Here is a 23,178-nt window from a genome sequence, read left to right as displayed (position 1 = left end):
TCCTCAATACAACTGGTTAGAACATTAAATACATGACACATGAAACTTGAATATCACATTTTATTAAAATAAATTATATATAGTACTTATGCCATAGGATACAGTTTAAAATCATATTGTTTTAAAGCGTGGATATTCACACAATTAAAATATTTAGACAAGCAAGTCCTTTTTCTGACATTTATGGACAAAAACTCTCAAAGCAAGATAGAAATGCCACAAGCACATAGAACTATATGAAAGACATAGCAACTTATTTATACGGAAAACCAAAGAAGGAAACCAGATGTTCACTACCTTCACATTCATACCCATCCCAGTTGTAACTGGGAACACCTCGGCTTCAGCATCCTCTTACAGATACGGTAAGCTTCATATTGCATTGTGTAGTGGACACGTAATGTTGCTTCTTAATACTCAAAATAACCTCTTTAAGAGATCCTCATGGCCGGAGGTTTCCGATGTGCACACAAGCAAATAGCAATGTGTCGACAACATCAAAGCTAGTATATTTCTGGGCACAGAATGCATTAAGATTGCAGGAGTACTGAAAATAAGAACTTTGGAAGGAAACTGCTTGTGAGCAAATATAAAGAAACAAAGTCCGCCTATTTTTAACCAGGAAAAAACAAAGCAAACTCTTCCAAGTGATTTAAAAGCAAATGATTGAAATGCGAATCATTAAATATGTAAATATGTAACCTTGAACACAAGCCTACATACATTTTAGCAAATTTCACATACATAATATTTAAAAAAGCAATTCTTTGTAAAGGCACAAAATGGATTTCAGTTAAACCTCCTTCCATAATCGATTTTTTGAAACACACTAAAATTCAATATTTCCTGTTGATCACGTCGGAAGTAAAATTAAGAAAACACAAGCACTGACAACAAATGTTTTATGGTTGATAGGGTAAAACCTGTGGCTCATAAATGTTGGCAAAGGCTCTTCACAAAAAATATACTTTCGAAATAGATTTTACATTTCAGTCAACCACCTTTATTGTCTGAACGCCAAGGTGTGGGTGATGAGTTCGGCTGCTCTGTCCTGAAATCCTAGCGTTCACCATAGTAGAACCTGGCTGTGCAGTTCGGGAATATTTCATAGCAGTTGCCTGTGATATGGTTTGCTTAGAAAAATAGAACAAAGATTGTATCACAAATTATGCTAAAACAATATCTACATTTTCAGTTCGTCTGGATACATATTCCAATTTTTAGTGCTCTACTCAAAGTATTGTCAGCATCTTTAAAAGGTCTGCGAGTTTTGGTTGGATTACCAAACAAAAACTGGCAAAATGCCGTTTTTCTTTTAAGACTGTTTGCAGCCATAATGCTACTTTACCTGCTGTTTTCTCCACGAATATGAGGTTTATTAAACCTATGTCAAAGTCTTATACCCAAAGCTAACCATAAGTTCATGTTTTGGCGATTCTCAATCATACAGCATGGAATAAGTGTGTGTATGGCTTGTCGTCCAACTCACCCCAGGTGGCAGGGCCTGCAGCCCCCCACCGCCTTATGCTGCACACGTCCTTTGGCTGTGAGCAGCAGGGGTTGGCTGCAGGACCAGCTCCCAACCTGCCATGTATGGCCAAGCCCCTCTATGCTCAGCCTTCAGCAGTGTGCAGAAGCTATTTGCTGCAAGGCCTGGTTCTATACCAAATCAACGCAGGTGCCCAATCCCGCTGTACACAACCTTTGGACAAGTGCAGTGGGAGTTTACTGCAGGTCCTGGCCAAAAGAACAGTTTATTGTGCGTTTTGGAAATGGGTCGAGGGGGAGAGATTTGTGTTTTCCCTTTTTTGTGGGTAATTCCACTTTTAAACACTTTTGTTGGTGAACTCCAGTCTTCTCCGCAATCCACATGTTTGGTTCCTGAACACCAGAAGTCCACCTTTCACTCATTATAAGAGAATTAAACACTCTTGGGTGTGAAGAACAAGTTACTTTCTTTTGGTAACGCATTATCTGGTAGAGACAATATCTAGCTGCAGATTCCTTACCTTTGAATTTCCCCAGGCATCAGACTGGATCCAGAAACTTTGCGTGAGCAGTAGCCCTGCGCGAAGTCGTGTAGCTCCGTTCGGCTCCGCGTGACGTCAGAGTTGTTAGCATCGGTATTGACGTCACTGTCACCTATATAGAAGCCACCTAGGGGCACGGACGTCCGTTACTTACCACTTTTTCAAGCTAGAACCAAGAAGTGAACTGATGTGTGTCACAGCTAGGGCCCTGAAAAGGGAACAACACTAGCCCTATCAAATGAGTCCGCAGAGCGTGGAGGCATGGGTGAGTCTGTAAAGATATGCAGCTAGATCTCATCTCTACCAGATAATGCGTTACCAGAGGTAACTTGTTCATCTGATAGAGACTTCTAGCTGCAGATTCCTTACCTTTGAATTAGATACCAAAGTCATACACTCCTAGAGTTGGGCTGCGGACAGATTTTCTACACTAAAAAGTCCGTCAGGAATGAATGGGCAAAATGCCTGTCCCTGCGGACAGGACTGTCCGGGCAGTAGTGCTTGGCAAACGTGTGAAAAGACGCCCATGTTGCTGTCTGGCAGATGTCCAGGACTAGGACACCCCGAGCCAATGCTGTGGTTGCAGCTTTTCCCCTGGCAGAATGGGCCCGTAAACCCTCAGGAGACTGCTTCCTAGTCAGGGCATTAAAGACCTTTTTATTTTAATAAAGTTAGTTATTAGTTGCATTGCCAAATTACATACTACAGCTTGCAAGGGCATAGAAGATCTTAATGCAGACAATGACCCCGCGCGAGATTGTCAGTTTCTACACTGTCCAACCATTTTTAGCTCCCACTTAACCCACAAAGAGATGGTCATAACACTCAACACCTCTTATGTGGGGTCAATGTAGAACGATAATGCTCTTTTGAGGTCCAGACGTTGGAGGCACTCCTCTTCCTCAGAGGAATGCGGCGGAGCAAAAAAGGTGGGCAGAGTGACTGATTGATCCAGATGGAATGGGGTTACAATTTTTGGCAAGAATAAAGAATGGGTGCAAAGCACCCTCCTTATCCACAAAAGTCATAATGTAGGGAGGCTTGCATGATAAAGCCTGCAACTCACCCACCAGCAGCTTGAAGGGCGCAGGCATGAGAAATGTGAGGACCAATTTAAGGTCCCACTGTGGCATGACAAAGGGCGTAGGGGTAAACATATGTACACGCCCTTTCAAGAACCTATTTACAATAGGGGACTTGAATAAAGAAGGTTGGTCCAGCAATCGCAAGAAGGTGGACAGAGCTGAAAGATAACCCTTAAAAGTACCCATAGCAGAGCCCTGCTGGGCAAGGGTAAGAAGAAGAAGAGAGGAATATTACACAGCGAAGCAGAAAGAGGGTCAAAAGACATTTCTGAACAATATTTTACAAATGTTTGCCAATGGCAGGCATATACAGTCTTAGTGGAGGGCCGACTGGCCACCAATATAACATTACATACTTTGGCAGGAAGGTCGAAAGCTGCTCAATCTCCACGCAAGGAGGGGAAGAGTTGACAGGTTCGGGAGGGAGACCCACCCCTGAAACAGAAGATCCTCCCAAAGGGGCAGCCTGATCCGAGGATCGATGCTCATTCAAAGAAGCTCTGAATACCAGACTCTCTGTGCCCAGTCCAGAGCCACAAGGATGATTTGGGCCCGGTTGTTCTTGATCTTCTTAAGAACCTGGGCAAAAATGGTATGGGCGGAAAGGTGTACAGGAGGTCTAAGCTCCACTCGTGACGAAAAGCGTTGCAGAGCAAAAGCCGGCTTGCAAACTCCAGCACACAAAACTGCTGACATTGTGTGTTCTCTTCGGAGTTGAACAGATCAATCCAATGCTCTCCCCACTGCTGAGAGAGATCTTGCACCACCTCTGACTGGAGACGCCATTCGTGATTCGCTAGGCATTGACAGTGGAGTTAGTCCACCCTGGCGTTCAGAGAACCTGCCAGGTCTTGAACCACCAGGGTTATGTCCTACTGGGCCTCTTGACAAAAAGTCCACTACCCCACCCCGCCCTGCTTTTGGTGCAGCACCATTTGGCGGTGGTGTTGTCCGTAAACACTTGCACTAACTTCCCCTTAACAAAGGGAAGCAAAGCTTTCAGTGCCAAGTGAATCGCTTGAAGCTCCAACAAATTGATGTGGAGCCTCTACTCCGCCAGAGACCAGTATCCCCTGATCGCCACCTCTCCTAGAGGGCCACCCCATCCCAGGAGTGATGTATCTGTCACTACTGTGTGATCTTGTTTGGGAAGGGAGAGGGGTCTGCCTCTGACCCATTCGCGGTTTGTCAACCACCACTGCAGGTCCTTTGCAGTTCCTTTCAAGACCTGGACAATGTCGGAGAGATTCCCCTGAGGCTGCCTGCATCTGGCGTGATTTATCAACAGCATGCAGGAAGCCATGAGTCCCAGCAGCCTCAGTCATTCTCACCGAAATCCAGGATAGAGGCTGTAACATCGCTATCATATCCTGAATATCCAGTAATCACTGCTCGGGAGGATAAGCCTGAAACTTTGCTGTATCCAGAATATATCCAATGAACGGGAGCATCTGAGAAGTAGTCAGTTGTGACTTCGGTATAGAGAACCCCAGCGAATGCAGGAGGTTCGCCGTAGTCTGGAGGTGGGAGATGACAGCCTGGGGAGAAGACTCCATCCACAGCAAGTCCACGAGATGGGGGAAGACTGACACCTCTAACCATCGCAGATGAGCTGCGACCACCGCCATCACATTGGTGAAAACCCACGGGCTGCTGGTAAAACCAAATGGAAGTACGGAGAATTGAAAGTGCTTGTGGCCTACCTTGAACCGGAGGTAACTACTGTGGACAGGCAGGATTGGGATGTGAAAATATGTATCCTGCAAGTCCAACGCTACCAGGCAGTCTACTGGGTCTAAGGCAGACAAGGCCTGAGCCAACGTGAGCATTTTGAATTTCTCCCTTTTGAGGAAGAGATTGACAGTCAAAGTTCCAAAATGGGCCGCAACCCTTTGTTCATTTTCAGTAGCAGACAATAGCTGGAGTAGCATCCACTGTCTACGTCTGACATCAGAACCCTTTCTATAGCTCCCATGGCCAGGAGAGCTGTAACTTCCTCTTGGAATAATGCAAGATGATCCCCACCAGCCATTCTTGAGTTGGCAGTAAAGGAGGAGGAAAAGAAAGACAAGATAGAGAATAGCCTTCCTGAATGATCTGCAAGACAAATTTGTCTGATGTTATGGACCTCCAGCAGAGGAGATGGTGTTGAATTCTTCCTCCGACTGGAGTAGCATGGCCTTGCAGAACCAAACTAGGAATCTTTGGAGGCTGCAGCTGCCGGGGATTGGGTGGCAGATGACTTCTGGCTACCATTCAGAGGTCAGAATGAACCACCACGTCCATGTCCTCGCACAACTTACAGAGCCTGTGCAGTACGGGGGCTGGAATATGGCTAATGCGGTTGAAAACCCTTCCATGGCCACGAAAGGAGCGAAAGCTAGACTGGTCACAAGGTGTGACTATTGGATTTGGTTCTTTTTGGTTAACTTCCCTAAACTTTTTGACTTCCTTCTAGACCTTTTTTCTGACATGGTGTTGCCAACTTAGATGCTTTGGGCACTTTGCCACTGATGATCAGTGTCAAAGTGCAAGTGCTCCCTGTAAAGTGTAATGGTAATTGGTTGTCCATAGTTGGTATATTTGTTTTACTAGTAAAGTCCCTAGTAAAGTGCACTATGTGTGCCAAGCTGGTAACACAAATGCTACTAGTGGGCCTGCAGCACTAATTGTGCCACCCTCACCAGTAGCCTTAAAGAGAGAACTCAGGCCTGCCACTGCAGTGCCTGCGCACAGTTTGTTAAACTGCCTTGTCCTGACAAGTGCAGCCACTTGCCAGGCCTTACCCTTCCCTCTTCATGCACATCAGACACCCCTATGGTAGGTCCAGGGTACCCCCCTAGGCAGGGTGCAGTGTATGTGAAAGGTTGGACATGTACTGAGGTGTGTACCATGTTCCAACAGTGAAATACTCTCCATTTCGTTTTTCACTGTTGAAAGGCCATCTTGCCCATCGGACAGAATGGGGAGGCTGTGTAATATGTTTCCAGCCTATCTTCATATAGTCTTAAGATGGAGAGGTGACGGTTAGTATGCCAGAACTCACAATTTAATAACATCTTTTTGTGAAGGTGGTTTTTGCATTGTGTGTTTAGAAACCACACTTTTAGAAGTGGCTGTTTTTTTGGTCTCGTCCTTCGCAACGCGCATGCGTTGCATAGGAGGGGACCTCATGTAATCGATTAGGTTTTCTCCCCACAAACGTGCACACGTTGCATTGCTTTCTATTGCAATGCGCGCACCTTTGGCGATCTGCTCTCGGGAGCGAGTGGCTGGCATATGGCAGCAATAATTGCGGCGCCAGCATCTCCCTGCCGCGTGTGAATTGAGCAGGCCCCCTCCTCACCCCCTCCCCCTGCTTCGAGGCGTGCGAGCTTGTTTAGTTTGCTTTAAGCATGGGTGTCTTCTGGTGCAATGCATTTCTGTGCAGTCCAGCTGACAGAAGCGAACATCTCCAATTGGCTTATCAAAAAGCAAGCGAGTGCGGAGTTCTGTTGGCATAAATCACTATGCTAAAATAAAACATGCTCGCCTTCTGCTTGCCAGTCCGGCACGTTTATCTTTGGGTATATTTAGCATGCTTGGACTGCTTGCTCTTTTGTGATGACTCGGGAGACGGCTCGTTTCTTCGAGCTGCCTCTTTAATCTTTTGTAGGATTTGCCTGATATTTCTTTCTATGGCTCGGCTCGTGCTTTGACTCTTAGGCACGGGCCTGCACCTTGCCCTGGGTCATGCACGCCTCTGCGAGGAATGAGATTTTCTGTTCAAACATACATTGAGTAGTTTCACGGACGGTGAGGCAAATTAAAAACCTGCGCCACTCTAATAAGCACACGTTTGGTGATTTACATGGAAAAAGTGTTATTTTTAAATTGCAAAGTGCCCGATTCTTGCAGTACAAACTGCATAACATTGCATTAGGACTGCATTGGATCATCTAGAAGTGCTTATTAATACTGCAAGAACCTACAAGGGGTGGCTGGCCTAATAACCGGCCAGGTGAAATATTAAAAATACGCATTTGTTGAATTTTTATCGTGTGGTCTCATCGTATATTTTTTTATGTAAACATATACTTGTTGTTTTATGAAACTCGTGTGGAGTCCATTTGTGGTGGCATCATTGGGTTACTGATAGAGGGGTTGCAAATACTTTACACATTAGCCTTGGAGATAAGCTTGGCTGCTCGTGCCAAGCTACTGAGGGGGTGAGCAGGGGCTATCTGAGAAGGTGTCCTTCCTTTCCCTGACTTAGAAGCAAGGGTCCCTATTTGGCCTAAGGTACCTACCTAAGCCAACTAGAGACCCCCAGTTCTAACAGTGACCGAAAGTCCCAAGAATATGGCCGTAACACGAGATTCCTTGAAGCGCTCAAAGGCCGAATCCACTTACTCTCCAAAAAGACGAGTCCATCAAAGGGCATGTCCATGAGATTAGCCTGGACATTACCTGAGAAGCCAGATGTTCTCAGCCAGGCGTGGAGCCATGAGGGGCCACTGTCTATGAAACGGTTCTGTCTAGCAAGTCACTTGTGTCTAAGCCACACCTAATGGTGAATTTTGCTGCATCTCTCCCATCCTTCATTGCCTGGGAGAGCAGAGCCAGGGCCTTCTTTGGGACCTGTGGCAACATTTGGGCAACCATTTCCTAATGGGTGTGCGAGAAACGGCACAATATGCATGCAGTATTCACCGACTGCAAAGCAAGGCTGGTAGACAAAAACACTTTTCCCCAAGAGCGTCCAGCCCCCTGGATTCCCTATCTGAAGGAGCGGAAGGGAATGTGCTATAGGACGTTGAAGCCTGAACCACCAAGCTGTTGATTGAAGAACCTTGGACCGCCCGGTGCAGAGCGATGGCGGCATGAAATTGTCCGGTTCACAGGAACTGCAGTGCTAGGTTTGGACCACATGCCTAGAAGGGCAACTGTTAATACTTCATTAAAAGAGCAATAGGGTTACGGACATGGAAGCCCCAGGCTGAAGCACCTCAGTCAGAACCTGACCTGCACATAGGGCAGCTCTAGGCCAAGGACCTCTGCTGTACTCCTCCACACCATGGCATAAGATGCCCCCTCCTGCGTAACCACACTAGATGGAGGGAGCATACCAGTATCTGGGGATGTGTACAATCTTCTGGCTTCCCCAAAATCCTCAAACCAGTCCAACTTTTCCACCAGAAGATCTAGTTGTTGTTCTAAATGGTCCTTAGACACCTCCTAATCTTCACCCATGCCTGAAACCTCCTCAAAATATACAGGCAATAACACAGAACCTCTGGGGTCTTCTGGCACCAGAGTCTACGTCGATCCGACCCAGAGTCGTCGGGTATCAAAATGGGGCTGGTGCCACTGGTGGGCACCAGAGGCATCTACTTCAAGTCCACCACCAGGGAAGGTCACGTTGGCACGACCAGTGTCGATCCAGAATCGCATCAATGAGACCCCACCAGTGGCCTGGGTGAAGCCAATGGCGCAGAACCTGGTGGAGCCTCCTCTTACCCTGCTGGGCCCTCCTCTTAACCTTCTGGGCAAGGAGGCATTCTGGAGGGGTCGGCCCGCTCAAATACGCAGCACATGGACTCGTAAAATTCCTTCATTTGAGCAGGAGTTGCTCCAACTCCCGGAAATGGGGGAAGCAGCGGAGTCGAACCTGGCTCCGGCTCAGCAGAACTGTGCCTAGAGCATAGACACTACTTACCTGTCTTAGGTGAGAGTGCCGCTCTGTGCGTTTTAACCGAATCGGGCTTGTGTATTCTAATTGCTGCTAACTTTTAAAGAGAGAAATGCATTTTAACTTATGCTGCTAAATTTTGTAACTCACACTGCTAAATCTTTTTTTATTTCTTTTTAAATATTGAAGGTCTTGAATTTGAAATCGATTAGTTGTACCTTGTTCCGCTCTTTATTGCACTTTCCGGTTTCTTTGATATCAGACCGGATCTTCCGGTTTCCTCCTCCTTAGAACCTATCAGGTTGGGCATGGGGAGGAGACTTTCGCCACAGTTTGCCTCAAATGATGGCAGCAGCGCAGGAGCGCCGCCCGCGCGCCAAAGGCAAGCCCGACTGTGCCCATCCGCGGCCATCTGGGGCTAGGGGCTATACACCATGCCCTTTTTATCCGTTATTCTGCATTGGAATTGAAATTACTGCAAGGTAATTTGTTAATCGATACTAATACCCGGGCTAAACTGGATAAGGCCCAGAAATCTACCATAAACCTTCCCGCCTGGAGGGTCATTTCAAACAAATGAGCTTGCCAGATTCTGCCACCCCCGAGCAACAGGAGTTAAAGGGACTCACAATTAGCTACTTGAACACTCGCTCAATAGTAAAACACCAGCTCAAGATTTGTCAGCTCTTAGATTCTAATAAATCAGATATTTTCCTCCTCACTGAAACGTGGCTTACTGAAGAGTCTGTCCCTGATATTCTAGCAGCAGTACCTAATAGCTATTATATTATTCAGGCAAACAGGACCTCCAGTAAAGCCAGGGGAGGGTTTGCAGCTATTATCCATCAGAAACTTCAGTTCACCTCACTAGGGATCACAGGCTTACCCTCAGTTGACAGCTTAGTTTTGAAATTCGAATCTCTGCAGTCCTCTTTTATTTGCACCTTATTTTATAGACCCCTTTTCACATGCCAACATTCCCCCAGTTACTAGGCGAAATGATCTCCCATCTAGTCATTAACCATGCTAGAATTCTTATAATCAGATTTTAATTACTGGCCCAACGATGTAAGGGAGAGTGCTAGCTCTATTGAACTGGTAGATCTTCTCTCTGGAATGAATTGTATCCAGCATGTGCATGCAGCTACCCATATAAAAGGGCACATTTTAGACCAAGTCTGGGCATCTAACCTGAAGATCTCCAAGTTATTGATCTCTCCTTGCACTTGGTCGGACCACCATTTTATTACATTTACTATCTCCAGTGTTCTCTTAACCAAACCCCAACAAATAGAGAACCATATGGCCAAAAACTGGAGTCGTGCAAATATTGGCGATTTTTGTCACTATTAACTGCTACAGCCCCGTCAGTACAGGAGTCACTTCACAATCAGACAAAAAGCATTAAGATATGGTTTGAATCTGCTAGTGATAGTATAGCTCCTTTTAAGAAATCCAAGATCATGAGACCCCGATTTCTCAGATAAAAGGTTATATTTTTAACCCAGCTTAAAGAATATATATACGCTATTCTTCAAACTAAGGCGGATTACTTCTCCATGAAAATCTTAAATTCGGCAAATAAGTACAAGGATATTTTCTCTATAGTAGACAAGCTTGCCAAATCAGGTAATCATGGGGAAACCCGTCCCCTCACAATCCTTCTGTGACTCTCAACTCCTATTTTATTGAGAAAGTTGCCACTATTAAGGCAAGCATCCCTACCCATACCTCGTCCACATTTTCTCCGCCTATATGCAAAAACCCACTTCTACTTAATCAAATTCCTCTGACCTCAAGTGAGGTATTCTTGATTTGCTTAAAAAGGTTGGTTCCGGTTCCCTTCTGACAGCTGTCCCCCTCATATTACGGGAAAAATTTCTCACTTGTTTGGACCCCCCTCTTTCACTCCGGCACAATTCTCTCAAGTTGGGTATAGTCCCTAATACATTTAAAAGTGCGGAAATTGTTCCAATCTCAAAGAAACCTAGCTCTGACCCTCTGGTCCTCAGCAACTATTGTCCCATCTCCTTGCTGCCCTACTTAGTAAAATCTTAGCGGCTCATGTGGCAAACTGCCTCAGCTCCTTCGTCGAACATCTCACTTTCTTGACTCTCATCAGGCAGGTTTTAGACCTGCACACTCAACGGAGTCCGTTATTCTTACAGTCATGGACGAGGTCATAAGGGGGATAGGCTAGGGTATCACCCAGGCCCTGGTACTCCTTGATTTGTCAGCGGCATTTGACACGGTCGATCATGATCTCCTAGATTGATGTAGTCATCAATGCTGGGATCCAGGTTCTGGCGCTGAAGTGGCTCTCTTCTTTTCTCATCAATCAATTTTAAGCGGTCCGCCTCGCCAATTTCTCCTCCAACAAAATGAAATAGACCTGTGGGGTACCTCAGGGCTCCTCCATTTCTCCCCTTCTTTTCAATTAGTACTTAGTACCCTTGATTTACTTCCTGAGAGAAAGAAATGTTGGAACTTTTAACTACACTGACGACCTTCAATTGGTATTTGATATCAATTCATCATCGTCTTCTGTGTCCAACTTTAAATCCACTCTGAATTTTATCAGCGAATGGATGAAAAGTAACCCTGGGCGTAGTTGCGCTACGCGTAGCTACACGAAGTGCACTTCGCGAGATATGCATAGCGCTACACGAACTGCGTAGTACGCTGTTCACGATGATTGCACAGTGCCGGATGCTTGTACGCACTGTGCAATCATTGAAAACGGCATCTCGCACAGTGAGAGCTGTCGTTTTCTGCCGCTCGAGTAGATTTTCACTCTAGCGGCAGCTTTCTCAACGCCGACTGGTAGTTTCTCATCGGGAGCATACGCGACCACTCGCAATGAGAAACCTGACCTCCCTGCGTTGAGAATCTTGCCGGGAGGTTAATTTTCTTCGTTCACGATCACCAACTTGATGTTGCTGATCGCGAACGAGGAAAAAGTCTCGCCGGGATGTCATTTTGCTCGCTCGCGGTCGCCAACTTGGCGTTGAGGACCGCGAGCGAGTAAAAAATGCCAACTACCCTACACGATTTTGGACTGTGCTACGTGCAATTCACGTAGCGCGAAGTAGCACAAACTTCACGAGTGTAGCATAGTTGGCCGCCCAGGGTTAATGAATAGCAAACAACTAAATTGAACGCTGATGAAACCGAGCTGATCCTTACGGGTGGGCTAGCCAATCCTTGGAACTCCATCTTTTGGCCTCCATTGCTGGGAAATCCCCACTCCCAACAAGTTCTACCAAGAGTTTGGGGATTGTGATCAGTAATGATTTGTCTATGAAAGCCCAGATTGGCTCAGTGGTCTCTGCCCGCTTCTTTCAATTGCAAAGAATTAGGAAGGTCTGTAGATTTTTGACCACAGAAGCCCTGACCGTAGTCATCCTAGCTCTGGTAATCTCCTGTGTTGATTACGCCAATTCACAGTATGTTGGTATTTCAGCATATCAATTACATCTCTTGCAGCTGGTGGAGAACCAAGCGGCCAGGTTGATTTTTCATCAGCCCAAATGGCACCACGTCAGACCGCTAATAAGAAGCCTACATTGGCTTCCTGTGGCCAAACGCTGTGCCTTCAAGCTGGGATGTACCATCTTCAAAGACCTCTCTGGTAATAGTCCAGAATTCTTTTTTCTAGGATCCAGCGTTATATTCCTTCTCTGTACCTGCGATCTTCCCATTTGAATTTGATGGCTACTCCATCATTCAAACGCAAGAAGAACGGGGGACTAAGATTTGTGGTCTTGGCCCCGCAATTTTGGAACGCTTCCTGTGGAGCTGAGGTCTGTGACCTCTTATGCAAGGTTTAGGAAACAGTTTCAGACCTGGCTGTTCTCCCAGGCGTATGACTAAGTTAATTCTCTCATTGTTGCAGCCTCCCCTCTGACTCCAGCGCCTTGATTAACACAACACAACATAACCTGTCTCATGGATAGACGACAGATGAGGAAGTTTGGTCTTCTTTTTGTGCCTCTTTCCCGAGGGAGAAGTGGACTTGGTGCTCCTGAAGAGATGCAGTGACTTCATCGTCCACAAACGGGATCGGGACCTTCGAGGATTCCCGCTGGATGGTGTCGACTGCTAGGCCACAAGAAGCTTCAGTGATTGCTCCTGCAAGGCCTTCAGAGTCATGGACCGGGAATCAAAGCATGACTTCATGTCGTGGTCACGCTTGAGGTGCCACAAGCAGACAAGGTGTGGTCGGTTACCGACATGGCACGGTGACAGGTGCCACTCGGTTTAAACTATGTACGTCTAGAAGACATCCTTGACATACAAAAACTATTTTCCTCGACAAAATGTTGAAAAAGGCCTGTCAATAAAGAGACAGTTGGGTATCTCTTCCCGGATTAGCGCTTAACTGGCATGAAAAGAACAGACATCAGTGTGCCTGCGTGGCACCTCTATAGGTGACCACAACATCATAACCGACATGAACAACACTGACAACGTCACACGGAGCCAAACGAAGGCACACAATGGCGTGCAGGGGTACTGCTCACGCAAAAGTTTCCGGATCCAGTCTGAAGCCTGAGGAAATTCAATGGTAAGGAATTCGCAGCTAGAAGTCTGTATCAGATTTGGTCTTCTCCTGTTCTTTCTGAAGTGTCTCTATTGGAACCCTTGGCAACGTGCTGCCCTGCTGAGCCTTGCACATGCTATCTCCCTCTGCCAGCTGGTGCACTACTTCTCATGCTTAGACTTTATCTTTGCATGGCTGATGTGCAAAATGAGTACTAGCCATTTGTCCCCATGTTGGACCTTATTTTGACGAATTTGCATATAACCAGACGTGCATTCATTATTTTCTCCCCTTTCGGATGGGTGAAAAACTTCCTTGAGGAAGAGTTCAGAATAAAAAAGATCCAGAGTAGGTTGGAAGCCTCCGTCTTTCTTGGGCACAAGGAAACACAGAGTAGCATACCTGCCCTATTTTGGCTGCTGGCACCAGTTCTACCACACCTTTGATTAATAGCGAAAGAACCTCTGGCCTAGAGTGTGAGAATGATCTTCGGCGGTGGTACAGGAGGTGTGGAGGAAGGAGTAGATTGCAGTACCCAGTGATCCATCATGATGAACCACCGTCACTCAAAGTGGCAGGACACCATTCCCTCACAGGCTGCATGTATTTCTTCAAGGGTAGACTAAAGTGGTTTAGGTGAAGGTGCCAGAGAAGACGGAAGAAGACTGCTGCTGCTGACCTCTATAGTTATGGTCATCTATACTGCAAACAAAACTCACTGGACAGCTGAATGGGCTTAGTCAACTGATGTCTCCCACAGGGCATGATGTGGGAAAAGCCATGGAATTTGTGGTACTGCTGATGGAACCGTTGTGCCGGGGAATTCAGGCCCAAAAACCAAGCAGTAGTCCATCCTTATATTTAAGCATTTGCGAACAGAGTCTGCATTATAGCCAAATAGCAGAGGCTAATGAATGGCATGTCTATTAGAGATGCCTGGGTGTCTCCAGAAAAAACTAGTCAACCTCAGCCCGCCTTGGCAATGGATTGAGACCAAAGAGCTCATAGATCGGGCACCTGAGTCAACAAAGTCCAGAGTAGAATATGAATGTATCATGTAAATGGTGATCAACCTCCACAAATTGATCACAGAGATGGTCAGGCAGCTTAGGAATAGCTAGCTGAGTCATTTCCCACAAAGCATAGGGGCATGAGGACCAAAGCTAAAGAGCATTGTTTGAGCAAAGATCTAGGCTCCTCGAAGAAACAAACACCTCTCACCTTGACCCTGTTTACAGGCAGGTCTCTCCCCACGCCGCACAGCTCCACCTAAGTGCGCCCGTGTTTCCACCCCGCTGCTGCCGGAGTTCGCGCTTGTGCCTGCCTCAGATATTCCCCTTCGGCCCATCTGCCGCTTTTTCACTTTTTTTTTCCACTTTACTCTTCTTTGCTGTTTTCACTTTGTTACTCTCATTGTATCACACTTTCACTGTATTTCGGTATTTCTCTCTATTTGATCACTGCTCTCTATTTTGATCACTGCTCCCTCTGGACTCTCCTTGCTCTGATTTCCCCTTCCGGCAGCTGTATCCCCTGCGGTCCCGCTTCCCCACTCGCCCATTCGCTCCCCGCAACCGCCTCGGAGATGCTCCTCCCTCCCACCTCCCCTTCTTAATGGCGACCGCTGCGCTTCCACTCACCTAGGTTAAGTCCGTCTGCGCCCTTCCGCACCAGACCCCCTGGCCCCCACCAGAGCCACGACGCCCGATGCCGCTACAATGCCAACATCCTCCACGAACTGAACGACAGCCGATCACCCACCTGCTTCCAGGCCACCTAGAAGCTCACTCACAGACCCTTCTCTTGCCGGAGCTGCAGCTTCACCAGCCACCGAGCACCTGCTCGTCCTGCCCCGCTCCACCAGGGCAGGTCGCAACCACCTCCGATGCATACTACTCAACACCCGCTCCGTCCACAAGCACGCCGTCAAACTCTGGGACCTGCTCGACTCATCCTCCCCGGACGTCACCTTCCTGACGGAGACCTGGATGAAACCCTCATCTGCACCCAACATTGCCATAGCCATCCCGGACAGCTACAAGATCACCCGCAGGGATCGCACCAACAGACAGAGAGGAGGAATCGCCATCGTCCACAGGAATACCCTCAGAATCTCGACCAGCACCGAAGACACTCTCAGAACCGCCGAACAACTGCACTTCCAGATCCACATCGATCCCAACGCCACCCTAAGAGGAACCCACGTCTACAGACCCCCTGGACCCTGGCCACAGTTCAGCGACACCATCTCAGACATCATCAGCTCTCACGCCCTGGCCTCCAAAGACTACATCCTCCTCGGAGACATGAACTTCCACCTCGAGAACGGCAACGATAGCAACTCAATCACCCTGCTCGACAACCTTGGACTCAAACAGCTCGTCACAACAACCACCCACTTCACCGGACTCATGCTCGACCCCATCTTCTCCGCCAGCAACCATGTCACCTTCAGCCACACTACCAAACTCCACTGGACCAACCACCGCTGCATCCATTTCTCCTTCAGGAAACATGCCACGCACAACCACCCTCAACGAATCCCCCACCACAGCAGGAACAAGGTCACCGAAGACCAGCTTATCACCACCCTCGCACGAGACCCACCAACCGACCCCACAGACACCGACACATCCGCCCGCAACCTCAGGCAATGGATCGACGACTGCGCCAGCACTCTTGTCCCAATCAAGAAACCCTCAAACATACGCACCAGCAGAAGGGCCAGCTGGTTCACCACTGACCTCCAGGCATCCAAGCAGGCCTGCCGAAGACTTGAGAAGAAGTGGCACCACAAACATACACCGGACAACTACGCTGCCCGCAAAAACGCCAGCCGCAAGCACCACCAACTCTTCGAACAGCCAAAAGGACCTCCTTCAAGGAACGCATCGACAACAACGCACACAACAACAAATAGCTCTTCAACATAGTGAAGGAACTCGCCAAACACAGCTCCAGCTACAACAACATCCCGCCATCGCAAGACCTCTGCGACTCCCATGTCAACTTCTTTCACCACAAGATCGCAGAGATCCATGACATCTCAGACTCAGCGCCCCACAACCACACCAGCCTCCTGCTCTCCTGGAACCACGTCAACGACACCATTAAAATCATGAACACCATCCACTCCGGCTCGCCATCCGACCCCTGCCCCCACCACATCTTCAACAAAGCAAGCGCCATCATCGCACCCCATCTCCAGAAGATCCTCAACAACTCCTTCGAGACCGCCACGTTCCCGGAGAGCTGGAAACACACCCTACTCAAGAAACCCAATGTGGACCCAAAGGGACCTCAAGAACTTCTGGCCCATCTCCCTACTCCCGTTCCCGGTGAAAGTAATTGAGAAGATAGTCATCAGGCAACTGACCCACTTCCTTGAGGAGAACAACACCCGGGACTCCTCCCAATCCGGATTCCACAACAACCACAACACCGAATCCGCCCTCATCTTCACCGCCATCAGGACCCTGCTGGACAAAGGCGAAACTGTGCCCCTCATCCTCCTGGACCTCTCGGCCGCCTTCGGCACCGTCTGACACCACACCCTACGCACACGCCTCTTCAATTCAGGGATCCGCGACAAAGCCATGGACTGGATCACCTCCTACCTCACCGTCAGAACACAGAGTCCGCCTCCCCCCATTCCGATCCAACGCCACTAAGATCACCTGCGGCGCACCCCAAGGATCATCCCTCAGCCTGACCCTTTTTAACAGCTACATGGCACCGCTCGCCAACATTGTCTGATCACACGACCTCAACATCGTCTCAGACGCCGATGACACCCAGCTGCTCCTCTCTCTCACCAAGTACCAAAACCAACCTCCACCAAGGAATGAAGGCCGTTGCCGAATGGATGAATAACAGCCACCTGAAACTGAACTCAGACAAAACGGAGGCCCTCATCCTCAGCTCCACCCATCCACCTGGGATGACTCCTGATGGCCGGCTGCGCTGGGGGCTGCACCGACACCCACATGCAACATGGGGTTCATTCTGGACTCATCTCTATCAATGACCTGGCATGTCAACGCCATCTCCTCCTCCTGCTTCAACACTCTCCGCATGCTGCACAGGATCTACAGATGGATCCCCACCGGAACCAGAAGGACGGTCACCCAGGCCCTCGTCAGCAGCAGGCTGGACTACGGCAACACCCTTTACGCGGGAACCACGGCCAAACTCCAGAAAAGACTCCAACATATACAGAACGCATCCTTGACATCCCCCGCCACAGCCACATCACTGCCCACCTAAGATACCTGCACTGGCTTCCAGTCAACAAGAGGATCACTTTCAAGCTCCTCACCCATGCTCACAAAGCACTGCACAAAGCCGGACCAGCATACCTCAACAAACGACCCACCTTCCACACCCCGAATCACCAGCTTCGCTCCGCTGACCTCGCCCTCGCCACCATCCCATGCATACATCAAATGACCACGGGCAGCAGGTCATTCTCCCACCTCGCTACCAAGACATGGACCCCCCACCCCATCCACCTGCGACAGAACCAGAACCTACTGACCTTCAGAAGACTTCTCAAGACCTGGCTGTTCGAGCAGTAGCACCTGGGACAGACAACACCTGGCTAGCTACCCACAGAATTCCTGGGAAGTGTAAGCTGCCATGTCTCTCTACAGCCAGCAGCATTTTGCACCCTTTGAAGACCTGGGACAGGTGATAGTTGTCGGCCTGATGGTCTGTTTGAAATTGCCAATAGGGAACCACCACACCAGTCAACAGTCCCAAACCACCTTAAACCTCCAAAAAAGGTAGGCAGAAAAGGCTCAGGAACAGCTGACTCCGAGCAGCCCGACTCTGCTAGTGGTTGTTTTTGCCAGATGAACCATTGCATAGCAATAAAACCAATGAAATTCATCACAAAAAAAGATCAGAAATGTACAAGTTACTGTACTACCTTCATATAATCTAAATTGCTCTCCCATAACTCTATGCCACACCATGCACTCTTGGAAACCTGAAATACATTATCAAACACATTATCACACACAATGTAACAGTACACGGTGTACAATATGATGAATTATCAATACAATAATTACTCATTAATGGAAACATGAAAGAAATCCAAAATCCAAATTTGGAAGAAAAAAAAAACCAACAAGGTACAATACCCTTTACCAGAGACTACCAGGGAGTATAGTAAAACGTCCAATTACTCCTGCCCTCACCATACACTCTTCACAAGGTGAAACTTTTATTTGTACACCAAAAACCACATTCCAAAATCTAAACCCAGGAATCTCATCTATACTAAACAGCTATGGATGGAAATGTAGTTTTGAACCCTAAAAGCTTTAAACACTGGCATATCAGGAGTATGCTATAACATATGATAAGAACTTAAACATAATCAACAACGATACTTCATTCCACTCGAGAATAATAAAATAAAAAACTGTATTTTCCACAATAACTTTTTCTCTTCATTGTCACTACAAGTGTTTTAATGGGACTTTATAGTCAAAACAAGCTGTTGGAAAATCATGGAAATTTAACTAGAGATTTCATGTTCCATCGAATCTTTAAACTATCACAGCAATTTAACGTTTGTATCAACGGCTTTGTATTTCATTTTTTATACACCCATCATTAAGTTTCTCCAATTTTAATGATTTTAAATAATCAAACAACGCTTTTTTATCACTCCAGCTAACGATACAAAATTCCACACACTTACACACATTAGTCACATCAAATTTCTGCCTTTCACAGGTTGATTAAGTTGAAAGGGGAAGTAGATTAGGTGACAGTAGTACCTAAATTTGTTTTGTGTTCTAGTCACTGTTGATCCCACCGCTAACCTTAACATCGCTTCAAATCTATGTTCACTTAGGACGTCAAATTAGAACAGTGATGACAGCGATAACCACAGATCATGAACAAGGATAATGGGTAATGCACAAGCCCCCATGTGTTGACATCACCCAGTAGGCACCGCCTTTGGCCATGCTCAACACGGCTGGCGCACAGAGCCCAGGCCTTGCACTCTACACTATTCTTATGGTCCCAACCCACGCAGTGGTTGGGTACATGACCTGGCCTTCAGCCATGTCCATGGATTCCACCTGTGCCCAGAGGGTAGGGTACAGGACCTAGCCATTGGCCAGGCCCTGGGCAAAGACGCCATATGGACCAAGGACACTGCAAGAAGCCTTCTGCCACGTGCGTGCTGCCCCCCCTCCCCCCGGTCTTATTATGCCAGAAAAATGTGGTTCCACAGAACCGACTGCACATTTGCAGCTGTACAGATTGGGCCCTGGGGGCATGGTGCATTTCACAAGACCACCACCAGAAACAACGTGTGATATTATACATGTCAATAAGTTTACCTGCGTAATGGGATGATGCTTCTCCACGACAACAGAGCTCATTGGTGGCGATACACCCACTGAAGTTATATTACTTCCAATTCGACTCGCCTTTTGTGCCATATCTACACGTCCTGTGATTCTTGCTGTGATGGTTTTTCCAGCTTTCTGCTGAGCCGACGTTACAACTCTTGTCATAGGCTAAATTAGAGAAAGACAAACTGATAAGCTACATACCTTGGTTACGCTTTTTATGAAGAATACCACCAGCTTTCAGCAATTCAACCAATCCAACAACAAGGAAGCACTGCTGGCAGCAACTGTTCACACACCCACCAGACATTACTGTTTGAACAGAACTAGCAGCACCATACAGGAACCACAGCAGTGATGTGATTGCTGCTTAATTCACCTGCTTCGTAGTCTCAAGGACGAAAAGAAAGAGCAAACTCTTTAAAACTAAATTCAGAAAAAAATTACAAAACAATTACTGTCCTCAGAAAAGGACGAGGTGGGAGGCTGATGAGTGATCCGCAGGTGGGATCCATCAGAAACAGACGTAAAAGGGCAATAAAGCGCTCCTATGATAGGTACTTCTTCCCATGCATTCCTCAGTTCTAAAGACTGCCCACGACACAAGGAGGATATAAGGAACAAAGAAAGCACTAATCCAAGCCAGACATTGAGGCAGGACTTTCCAATGTCTGCAGCAAAGTACTATGACCCTGCTCCCTCCAACAGTACAAACATTGCTGCCAGTCTTTGGTAGATTGTATGCATCTTTATTGATTCATGGATATCTTTGTGAATCAATTCACACCACAGCTCATTACAAAGCAAACATATATGTTAATAATCCGCTTCATCAATGTTAGACTTGTCAGCATTAGGGTGGCCTTTCCCCAAACCTTTTGCCTTACTCCAACATTTTTGCTGATCTCGTTTTGCCGGCCTTAGGATTCTGTGCACTTTACCACTGCTAACCAGTGCTCAATAAATCAGCTCTGATTTGTAGAGTCCTGCTAATCACCCGCCAGCGTATCCAGGTGCTGGGTTCGTGCTGGGCTCAGTTGAAAAGCCAGGTCTCGAGTATCTTTTTCAGTGGCGGCTTGCTTGGAACAGGCGTTGTGGTGGGGAATTAAACAAAAATAAAAAAAACGTACCTTTGCCGCCACACGCTTCTACCATCGCCGCACACCATTCCTCTGCGGTTTGGACGCTTAGGCAGTGCCTGGGAGGCTAAGCATGTTCTCTGCGGGGCTGTGCAACACAGCCAAATTGAGAACATGTCAAGTGCACATGACGGTTTGGCCGGCCCTTGAGGTCCGGACAAATTGTCATTTGCACTAAGAGGAGTGCAAACCACTCTTCCCCTGCTCTGCCATCAGGGAGCTAGCTCCGTCCAACTCTCAAAAGAAAAAGAATATGATAACAAGACGATGTTATTATCATTTTCTTTTTTTCACTGCTACTATAACAGTGGGGCGACGCTCCTCCGTCGTACCAAGAGCTGTCACTTCCCTTTCTGAATTTTGGGAGAGAGGATATTGTTCGAAGCTGAAGGGGAAGGTGTAGGAAGCTGGTTCTGTATATACTATCCCATAGGAAGGTATGTGCACAGTGCACAGAGTCCAGTGGATTCCCAGAGGTATAGCAGAGGCTAAAGTAGATAATACCTTACTTTCATTTGTGGTAGTGTGGTTTAGCAGTCAGGCTTATCAGGAGGGTAGTGTTAAGCATTTGTTGTACACACACAGGCAAGAAACGAGGTCACACACTCAAAGACTGAGTCCAGACCAATTGTAAAACATAATTATTGTGTTATATAATTTCTAGAACCATGATTCACTTAGTAGCAGGTAAATTAAACTCTTCATACAATGTTACTTTCCACAAGACAGTAAAAGTTGGATTTGCAGGAACAATCAGATTACTTTTTGCAGTTGAGAAAACAGTTAAAAAATGCTAGTAAGTACTTTTTGTTTTTTTATTACATTTCTGGTTTGGTATAATACATACTCCTAACAGTTCACACACCACAGGACATTTGTAGGCAGGTTAACTAACTCAATAGATTACTGTTTGTGCAGTACAAGACAGTTCAACACTAGAGGAAAACCCACCATTCAGTCCTATGGGAAAAATGAAGTTATGTTACAGGCGAGTTAATCGGTTTTGGAATTGGAGTTTTGGGGGGTAAACTAAGGTTCCTCAAGGTTCAGGTTGGCACTCAAGGGGCACCGCCAGCTGCACTAGGGCGGCCAGATGCAGAGTGCAGGGTACCAATGTTAGCCAGTGGTTTGGGACTACTCGCGGGCAGACCACTGTCTCAGGAGCCAAGATCCTAGGGTTAGGATCAGGGCGAAGGGTTCCCAGGTTTTCCCCTGCGGGACTGCGAGGACCAGCGGGCGCTGCGCTGAAGACTCACCGCAGCTGGTCCTCTTCCCGCCCCCTTCCGCCTGGATCAAAAGAGCAGAGCGCTGAGAGCTCTGTGCATCGCGTTTTAACGAGGGACAAAGCATTTGTTTTCTGGCCAAGTGTGGATCTCTAACTCCATTCAACTCCTCGCGGCCCCCGCTTTGCGGGCGCCGCTCGAGGCTCAAGACTTTGGGGACTCCCTGACTAAGAGAGGAGCCGCCTACCAACGCTGTTTTCCCCTGCGGGACTGCGAGGACCAGCGGGCGCTGCGCTGAAGACTCCCCGCAGCTGGTCCTCTTCCCGCCCACCTCCCGTTATATACAGATAGCGCCGGACGCGCAGCAGGACGCGCGCGGGGCAAAGCGCCGGGCTAAGCCCGGGCAAAGGGCGGGCCGTTTGAGGCCGTTCGAGGACCGGAGAGACCGGGCCGGGCCATCCCCCCTGGTCGAACCTATATCATCGTTTCACCACTCACGGACCCGACCTACTAAATCTTCACGATGAGTCTAGGGAAACAAGACGTAAATCTGCACTGGCTGGAGTTGGAGTTCCTAAAGGTACAATTGATAACTATTTTGTCAAAGCTGGCTCATTGTTGATAGACGAAATCTCCATTCTTGAAAGACGTATTTCTCAAGAAATTGACTGGGTGAGGAGATCATCATTGGGGCCAATGGCTCTGGCCAAGACCCCTGAAGGAAGGCTAGAACTTCACAGTACCACTCAGAAGGGCTCAGAGTTAAACCAGTCAGTTATTAACCCAGATCTCACTATGGAGGGCCTAAATGACCTTGAGGATATGAGCCTCATGAACTTACCAATGACTCAAATAACATCTGTCCCACTCCCTACCCCCAGTAGAGTGTTGGCTACTCCCTGCACTAGCGAGAACCTCCATGATTCACAGAGGGGAGTAAGGGAAGGAGCTATACAAAAAAAGAAGAAAGGGGGGCAAACTAAAGGTGGTAGTAAGTCAAAAACATCTGAGCCTAAGCCTAGGAGGGATGCTGCTAGCTCAGGAGGTAACACTCTGGGACAACCACCTATCAACATCACGGACACTCAAACAACTGCCCCTCCAATTGCT

General features: G+C 47.5%; 1 protein-coding gene across 2 annotated transcripts in view; it reads right to left on the bottom strand.

Moving 5' to 3' along the window:
• Positions 1-46: 46 nt before the first annotated feature.
• The window catches only part of POC5 (POC5 centriolar protein), a 267,735-nt gene continuing 244,603 nt past the window's right edge, over positions 47-23,178 (bottom strand). Inside the window, exons 12-13 of one of the 2 annotated variants that reach the window (XM_078675228.1) lie at positions 19,695-19,874; positions 47-1,133 (exon numbers count right to left, since the gene is read on the bottom strand). In XM_078675228.1, coding sequence (XP_078531354.1) covers positions 990-1,133; positions 19,695-19,874 — 324 coding nt within the window. In that variant the 3' untranslated portion in view covers positions 47-989. The remainder of the gene's footprint in view (positions 1,134-19,694; positions 19,875-23,178) is intronic. The other variant, XM_078675229.1, reaches the window with a different exon arrangement.

Source organism: Lissotriton helveticus, chromosome 2_1 (assembly GCF_964261635.1).
Source record: "Lissotriton helveticus chromosome 2_1, aLisHel1.1, whole genome shotgun sequence".
Lineage (NCBI taxonomy): Eukaryota > Metazoa > Chordata > Amphibia > Caudata > Salamandridae > Lissotriton > Lissotriton helveticus.
This window is presented reverse-complemented; position numbering and strand designations above follow the sequence as displayed.